The sequence below is a fragment of the Chinchilla lanigera genome, unplaced genomic scaffold (genome assembly GCF_000276665.1).
Source record: "Chinchilla lanigera isolate Chin_1 unplaced genomic scaffold, ChiLan1.0 scaffold00149, whole genome shotgun sequence".
Classification (NCBI taxonomy): domain Eukaryota; kingdom Metazoa; phylum Chordata; class Mammalia; order Rodentia; family Chinchillidae; genus Chinchilla; species Chinchilla lanigera.
The window spans coordinates 454261-463972 of NW_004955550.1; the positions used below are offsets into that span (position 1 = coordinate 454261).

Consider the following 9712-nt stretch of genomic DNA (forward strand, 5'->3'; position numbering starts at 1 on the left):
ATTTTTGTGTTTTAGATACATATGGAATTAGCCTTTTCTTTGAATTTAGATAGTGTCTATCATATTTGCAAACAATTTCAAATATATTTACAATTTCTTTGAATAATCTAGAACTCATCAGATTAATTTATGCTACATTTGCAATAAATAAAGTTGAAAAATAGACATGTATGACATTGATGACAACAAATATCTAGGAAAGCTTGATTATAAGTAGAAATGGGCATCAAATAATGTAAAACAAAATAAACATAGAAGCAAAATGGTAGACAAAAATTATAAATAGCCAACTACTGAACTAAATTATAATATTTAATACACAAGGAAATTTTCAGCTAACAAATGTTTACTAATGAGGTGAAATCCATGTTGCAAAATATGATAATTTTTACTAGATCAAAATATGGAATAATGTTACAAATAAGTTGAGTGAAGATATCAGAAATTTCGATTCGCATATTTGATTCCAAAGTACAAAATAACATGTTCAATTGAAGAGGATCAAATTTTAATGCATAAGTAACATTTCATAAGCATTACATTCTCAAAAGCATTTATAAAATGCTTAAAGTGTTACAAAATATTTTCTTGACAAATTGCACTTTAGAATTATAAACAGTAAGTAAAATTGACATAAACTGTATTCCAGTAGAACCAGGAACCATTATTCTGTTTACGTAGTTTCCTTGCTTTCTGGGTGAAAGTCACTTCTGCAACTCAATAACCCTTATCAGTAGCAAAGACAGCTGACATGATGCCCTGATCAACAGGATGCTCTTTACCACACTTCATAATTGTTTTCTTATGATAACCCTTAGTCTTTCCAGGAATTTACATGATGGTTTCTCAATTTCCTCATCGCTGATTTAACATCTTCATTCCTCAAAGAGTAAATAATGGGATTCAACAAGGGTGTACAAACAGTGTAGAAGACAGAAAGGAACTTATCCACAGAAAGTCTGCTGAAAGGCCATATATAGAAATAAATGCAAGGCCCAAAGAAAAGAATGACCACTGTGATATGGGCAGTTAATGTAGAAAGTGCTTTCGATGATCCCCTGGAGGACTGGTGCTGAACTGTGAGCAAAATGATGATATAGGAAATAAGTAAAGCCAGGAAACAGCTCAGTGATATCAGGCCGCTGTTAGTTAGGGTTATAATTTCCACCCTATACGTATCCATACAAGCTAATTTTATCACTAGGGGGAGGTCACAGAAGAAGCTATCAACCTCATTGGGACCACAAAATGGCAGATCCACTGTAAAAGCTAAGTGGCTCACAGAGTGAAGAATACCCACTGCCCAGGACATAGACACAAAAATTATACAAAGCCTCTGGTTCACAATTGTACTATAGTACAGGGGCTTACATATAGCTATAAATCTGTCATATGCCATCGCTACAAGAAGCATCATCTCACTCCCAACAAAACTATGAAGAAGGAATATTTGGGCCATGCAGCCCTCAAAGGAGATGATCTTGTGCTCAACAAAAAAGTCCACAAGCATTTTGGGGGTAGCAAAGTTAGACTGGCAAATATCGATGAAGGAAAGGTTACTGAGCAGGAAGTACATAGGAGAGTTCAAATGGGAGTCACAGAAAACTACGACAATAATCATGACATTTCCTAGCATTGATGTCACATAGACTATAAAGAAGATGGCAAAAAAGAAAATCTGAAGTTCCTGAGAATTAGAGAGTCCCAGAAGCACAAACTCAGACACTGTTGATTTATTAAAGTGAGCCATGTATTCAGTCCACAGTTACCTAAATTAAAAAAAATCAGGGAAATGTCACCATACTGACATCAAAATACACCTATTTCATAAGCAAATATGGTAAGCTTTCAATTCACTTTAACTTAAGGGAACATATATTAAAAATCAATGTGCTATTACTTAATCCCCATGATTGCTAAAATGTTGGAGTGTGAGAAAAAGAATTACATATAAATTCTATTGCAATTAGGGATGCTTACCTATTAGAAAATATATAAAATGAGAAATAGGCAAATATGAGTGAGTGATACATTAATACCATAAGTAGTAGTAGAATGAAAGATCCCAAAGCAATAAGGCAAATTTTGGATTAAATAAACTCATCCAAAATTTTAAAAATATTTAAAGTTTGGAATTTGCCACAAAAAAACTGAAGACAAGGCTGTTACTGGTAGAGGGCATCTCAGTAATAAGGATACGAGGATAAACTAGGGCACACTTTCAAGAACCCATGCAGTGCATGGTCCAGTGGAGGAGAGGGCAGGCTACAGAGTAATAAAATTAAATTGGGAATGTTTGCACAGAGCAAATTGTGGATGTAAAAGCCTTAAATGCAATGGGGTACATTAATGTTCATCAGATTAGAATTGTGAAATGTTGGAAAGTATTATAAGAAGTTTATTACAGACAATTTGCTATAATATAGAAAAGAGACAAGAGTGACATTCTTGGAGTTTTTTTGAAGGCCAAGAACACTTACATTGATCTTTTGTAATGATAATTAATCAAAATTCAGCTTCGTCACATAAAGGCCAATCAGTGACATCAATTAGTCTTTTTCTTTTGTCTTTTATCTCTACACACCTCTGACTCAATTCTCAAAAAAGAAAAGAATTTCAAAAGAAAAAAGCTAAGCAACGTGTAAATTGCCTCTTAAATTCTTTTTGACATTTTGCTGATCTCAGAAGAAAACAAACCTTTCAGAAATGCCTTAGGAAACATTTTGGCCTTAGATTTGCATATCCAAGGGTACACAACAGATATTTGTCATGTACTGATCGATGGTCTGTATTTCATATACTTTAACACTTTGTCTGGGACCAAGTAATTTAGATTTAACTAAACAATGAATAGTGCTAAAAGTGAAAATTAGATCACCAACTGTAAACTATCTAATGTTATTGAAACTATTCATAAGTGTTCATTATGTCATTTTAGTACAGATGTTTAAAAATTAATTCTATTTTAGGGACTTCTGTCTCTACATTTCTTTAAGATAGCAACTGTTAAAAAGAATTTAAAGACAAGGCATAGTGGCACATGCCTCTAATCCCAACTACTTAGTAAGCTGAGGCAGGAGGATCTCAACATCAAGCCTGGCCTGAACAGCTTACCAATATCTTGTCTCAAAATTAACGAAAGGATTTTAAGGGAGGGGATGCAGCACAAGTGTGGAGTGCTAATAAGCTAAGCATAGTTCTTGTTACAGAACATGTAAGTATTTCTTGATATGACTATTGTTATGTTATATTTCCTAATAATAACAAAAAATTATTACAGGAAAAAATGCTTCAGAATTTTATCTAGTGGTAAGATATATCACTTAAATAAATCACAAAATATTTTCTATGTACTTCTATCATAACAAATGACGATATTATAATATTAATAACTTTTATGAGTACAGTACTGTCTATGTTCTATGTTCTAACACTCCCCTATATATATTAAACTACATTAAACTACATTGCATCAGTTAATACTCACAACACTGCAAAAGTAGCTGCCATTAACATATACATTTTAAAAGAGAGAGACCTGAGGCACAGAAAAACTTAAACTGGTACATTTCCTCACTTTACACAACTAATAAGTCACATGGTGAGAGTGAGGATTACTGTCATAAATCAAGAAAAGGTTTTGAACAAATAATTAAAGTTAAATCTTCAGAATAGTAGAGTAGAACATACTTGGGTTCAGTCTCAGCTCCTAAACAATGTAATGGAAAAAACAGCTCTGTAACCTTTTAAAACTTCTTTTCTAAGGATGTAATAGAGTGAGGACACTTGCTACATTTCATGATGTGCCGTGTCTGTTAATTAGATAAGGAATGAGGAAAGAGAGACAAAGATAGAGGCAATGGTGAGATAGAAAACAAGAAAGAAAGAGGCAAACAGGAGACAGAAAGAGAAGGAATAAAATATGTTTACACATCAAAGTCAGGGGTACTATACATTTTTGGAAACCATTTTAGGTTTGGAAGCAAGATTTTCTGAAAGTATCCAACTTTCCTCCAAATTCCATCTTCTAATACCTAGAATGTGATAATATTTGTCACCCTTCATTTTTCAAACTACAGGAAAAGATAGAAAATCCTCTACTTACTAACTTCTCATAATTTCTTAATTCAAGTAAAACATACCAGGTTCAATATTATATCTCATTTTCAATAATTGAAGTGGATATCCACTTGTGAGGATGAATAGCATTTGTCACTTACTAGCTGTGTGATTAAGCTTAGAAGATAGATATTCCTAAAACAATTTTACCTTTAAAATTGTAAGTGTAGAGAAAGTTACGTTTAATAACACATAGTATTTACAAAAGTACTCACAATTCCTTGGGTTATGAAGCTTCTCTATTAATTAATGATTCCCTGTTTCATTGCCACTTAGCTTCCAAGACAGGTATTTTCAGATCTCAAAATATCTCAAAAGAAATTCCTCATTTTTGGTGTAAAACCAAATTAGATGCACTAGATCTTACATTAATATTCTTCTGTAAAAATTGTCAATAGAACTCTGAAACCATGGCATGAATGATTTTTCTGATCTTATTTTGTAGCACTTTATTCTTTATAAGCCCAGAAGCAAAAAGCACTGAAATTCCCTAGAGAAAACACTACTCTGCTTTGCTCTTCCTTTGTTTATTAAAAGTGAATATGAAAGTTAATAAATAAAAGTTTAACTAATGGTTAAATATGTGTATAGAAAGTGTAAAAGAACATAAGGGAGAGATGATAGTTACAACATACCTTCCCCTGTGTATCAGATGAATTTACATCAGGGTTACCCAGAACCAGTGTGAGGAGAGTCATACAGAGAAGTACAGAGCAGGACTTGCTGCTTCCAGATTGAGTTTCCCCTTTAACTGAGGCAACAATAATTTTTCCTCTATTACCTTTTAGTTGCTGATTTTGCCTTTAAAAGAATTTATTGATCCTTTCCCATCTTACAATATGTCACAATTGCACGTATAATACTTATTCTTTCTTCTTTTCTACAAATTTGACTTCGCCAGCTTGCTTACAAGGTTGTCACTTTCCACTATGAATCCTTATACCAAAAATATTCGTAACAGAATGTTGACTTAATGCATTTTAACTAGATAGTTGCACTAACCTCTGCAGACTCAAGCCACTCAGGTCCTGCCCTGAGGCAATAAAAGCCAGGCGCCAACTGCCTTAACTATGCAGTTGCTATACCACAGGGAAATGCCATATAAAGTCTCTCCTTTTACTCCAGGAACCTGATTGCATTGGGGAGGCAGAAACTACTCTTCAGACATCTGAGGTCACCTTGCAGCGTGATTATGCTTTACAAAATATTTTTTTTCCAGGAATGGAAAAGGAACTTTTTGTAGCAACTAATGTTTACATAAAAAAATAAAAATTACTTGATTTTAACTGTTAGCAAGGAAAATAATTTTTTGACTTCTAACTTTCTGTCCACAAGGAAATCACACAATTTTTCAAATAATTGTCTAACATCAGAGCGGTTTCTTCCAATACCAAGATGCTTTTTACATCACAAGGCAGTTTAACACATTGTTTGTTCTATCATGTATTATTCGAAGAGCAAATCTGTCTCCACTTCAATTTCACAGTTCTTCCTGTATTTCAGGATGCTTCTAATATTTTCTCCATGACAAATCATCTGTTTTTCTCCCAAAATATATCAATAATTATTTGAACTAAATTTTACATAATATATTTTTGTATCTCTAACATTTCTAGTATAAATTTCAAAAGATCAACTTTAAAGAGCAAAATAAAATATAAAGTTCCATAACAATGGCATAAATTCCAGCATCACTTGAGATATTCTGGAAAAAATCTAAGTATCTATAAATTTGGAAGTGATAAATTAAAATATTTTAAAAATAAAATACCTTCAATACTAAAAATGGCAAGTATAATATATTAACATATAAGTTTACAACATGCTTAGATAAAAATTGGAGCTTGATAAATTATGAACACATTTTTATAAACAAAAATGAAGTACACTTGTGAAATAAAGATATAAAAAGCCCAGAGGACTAATGCAATCTCAGACCTCCAGCCCACCCAGAACAAGTCCAGGAGATGAGGTACAGGAAAAGGGAAGACACACACCTGAAATTTCTGAAATTCCAAATTCATCCAAAGTAGAAAAACAATAGCATCCAGTGCTATTGCTATTCCAATGCTATTCCAAATACCAACAATGCTATTCCAAATATCATCCAAAGTAGAGAAACAAATCCATGAGGCTATATCACATCAGAAATACTCTCTCAGATACAAAAAGTCAACATTTATAAAGGAATTGCTCAGCAAATCTAGAATAGAGGTAGATAAAAATTGACAATGATAGGAAGATGATGGAAACCATGAGTGATCAATATATGAAAGAAATGGAAGGCATGAAATAAATTCAAACAGATATCCAGGAAATTAAAAATTCCATTGAAAAATGGAAAACTCCTTGAATGAAATTGAAAACAGACTTTCAGACCTTGAAGACAGGATCACAGCTGGTGTTCACAAAAGGAAAGAGCTCTTAAAAATAGCAAGGGATCAAGAAACAATGCAACACCTGCAACATGATACAGTGAAAAACAATATAAGATTGATGGATGTAAATGAAAAAGCAGAAATCAACACAAATGACATAAAAAGACTATTTATAGAATTAATAGCAGAAAATTTCTCAAACAAGAGAACAGAATCTGACATAAAGTAAGTGAAGCATATAGAACTCAAATTAACCATGACCAAAATAAATCTATACCCAGACATATAATAATCAAGATCACAGGAATATAGCACAAGAACAGATTATTTAAATCTGCTAGAGAAAAGATACAGAGCACCTATAAAGGAAAACCCATCAGAATCATGGCAGATTTCTCAACACAAACCCTCAAACCAGGACCTTGACATGAAGTATCTAAAGTCATGAAAGAAAACAATTTCCAACCCAGATTGATGTACCCTGAAAAAACAATTTTTCAAAATTAATGGAGAAATAAGATACTTCCATGACAAAAAACAAAGGAAAAAATTCATAACCACCAAACCAACCAGACAAAGAGTAGTGAAAGGTACTCAAGACAAAGTTAAAAGTGACCACAATTCCAAGAACAACAACATAAAGAAATTACCAAGCAGGACAAGCAATTAAAAGAAGGAAAAAGCAGGGAGCTAACAGCAGGAAAATAACATAATAAAGATAATCCAATATATATCAGTTATAATCATTAATGTAAATGGCCTCAATTCACCAATCAAAAGAAACAGAGTGGCAGATTGGATCCGGAAACAAAATCTAACAATGTGCTGTGTATAAGAAACACATTTAACACAAAAGGAAATTCATAGACTGAAAGTCGAAGGATGGAAAACAATACTCCATGCACAGGAATCCCAAAATAAGCAGAGGTTACTATTCTGTTGCAGACAACGTGAACTTTAAACCAAGATTTACCAAAAGAGATAAGGAAAGTTACTACATACTTGTTAGGGGAAAACTTCAAGAGCAAGAGATAAAATCATAAATATGTATGCACCAAATATGGGAGCATGCAACTATATAAGACAAATACTAATAGACATGACAAATCAAATAAGCAATAATGCAATCAAAATGTGGGAACTTAATAGCCCATTATCACAAAAAGATAGATCAACTAGACAAAAAATCAACAAAGAAATAACAGAACAGAATCAAACCTGTGAACAAATGGACTTAGTAGACCTTTACAGAGTATTTCACCGAACAACATCAGAATATACATTCTTGTCATCTACACACAAGATGTTCTCTAAAATAGACCATGTACTAGTCCATAGAACATGCGAAAATAAATGCAAAGGAATTAAAATTATTCCATGCATGTCATCTGACCATAGTGCAATGAAATTTGAGAATAAAGCCAAAACAAATGGAAAAACTCCATAAACACTTGGAAATTAAATAGCACTCTTTTGAACAAACAATAGGTCACAGATGAAATTTAAAAAGAAATTGAACTATATTTACATTCAAATGAAAATGCAAATACAACTTACTGGAACCTGTGGGATGCAAGAAAAGTAGTCCTAAGACAGAAATTTATAGCGCTAAATTCTCACATCAGGAAAACAGAACAAATAAAAACACACAATCTAATGCAGCACCTCAAGCTTCTAGAAAAAGAAGAGCAAGCCAAACCCTAAGCCCATACAAGGGAAAAAATTATAAAACTCGAACAGAAATTAATGCAAATGAGAGTAAGAAAATGATATAAAAAATTAAGTATTTGAAGAGTTGGTCTCTGAAAGAATAAATAAAATGGATAAACCCTCAACAAAGCTTATCAAAACAGGAAAGAAAACACTAAAATCCATACAATGAGGAATTAGGACGGTGGAATCACTACAGGTCCTGTGGAAATTCAGAATATCATCAATACCTACTTCAAAAATATTTACTCTCATAGGATGGAAAACACAGCAGAAATGGACAGATTCACAGAAAATTATGAATAAACAAAGTTGAATCAAGAAGATATAAAAATTCAGAATAACCCAACATCAGTTAACAAAATTGAAGATGTAAGTAAAAACTTACCAACAAAGAAAATTCTAGATCCTCATGGATTCATGGCTGAATTCTACAAAAACATTTCAGAAGGTCTAATATCAATACTCCTCAGACTCTGTGATGAAATTGAAAGGGAAGCAATTCTTCTTACCTGTTCCTGGAGGCAAGTACTGCTCTGATACCAAAACCAGAGAAAGACCCAACCAAAAAAGAGAACCACAGGCCAATCTCCCTAATAAATATAGAATCAAAAATCCTCAATAAAATACTAGTAAACAGAATTCAGCAAATCATCAAGATTATACACAATGACCAAGTGGGATTCATAGCAGCATTGGAGGGATGATTCAATATATGCAAATCAAGAAATATAGTCCACTGTATCAATAGAGCCAGAGACAAAAATCACATGATTGTTTCAATACGTGCAAAGAAAGCTTTTTTTATTTATTTTAAAAATAAAAGGAGGAAAACATTAACAGACAGACAACTTTTTACAAAATAGCAAAAGAACAGTACAGACAATACACAGTTACAAAGTGGTAGGAAATTAACAATGCATGTTCTATGACATATTGATATATTCAAAGTGGTTTCTCATGAAAACAAATAGAAAAATGCAACATTGATCAATCAAGGAATCATTAACTGTTTCTTTCTGCAAAGAAATAGAAGACAGGAATCAACTATGCTAACTATAGTGTATATATGTACATACACAATTTCTCCCTCTTATCCTTCCCTTTTCCCACATCCCTTTACCCTTGAACGTTTTCCCAATATTTCACAGTGTTTATCATACCTCCGAGTTTATATTAACTCTTTCACGTTTTATGCTAGTGAGACAATCTAGTGCTTGAACATGCTGGTCTGATTTATTTCACTTATGAGTATGGTCTCTAGTTGTGACTATTTACCTATAAAAGCCTCACGTTTATTTTTCTTTATGGCTGAGTAACGTTCCATTGTGTAAAATTAAGACAATTTTCTTATCTAATCCTCTGCGGATGAACATTTGGGGTGCTTCCACAATTTAGCAATTACAAATTGTGCTGCTATGAACATAAGTGCACATATATCGCTGTGATATGATGTTTTTAGATCTTCTGGGAAAATACCCAGCAGGAGGATAGCTGGGTGGAAT

At 32.8% G+C, this 9712-nt stretch overlaps 1 protein-coding gene across 1 annotated transcript; it reads right to left on the reverse strand.

The window, feature by feature from the left end:
* Positions 1–814: 814 nt before the first annotated feature.
* On the reverse strand, positions 815–1750 carry LOC102015054 (olfactory receptor 4K1). The gene has a single exon (XM_005412032.1). It carries the CDS (start codon positions 1748–1750, stop codon positions 815–817), a length of 936 nt encoding a protein of 311 aa, XP_005412089.1.
* Positions 1751–9712: the final 7962 nt, after the last annotated feature.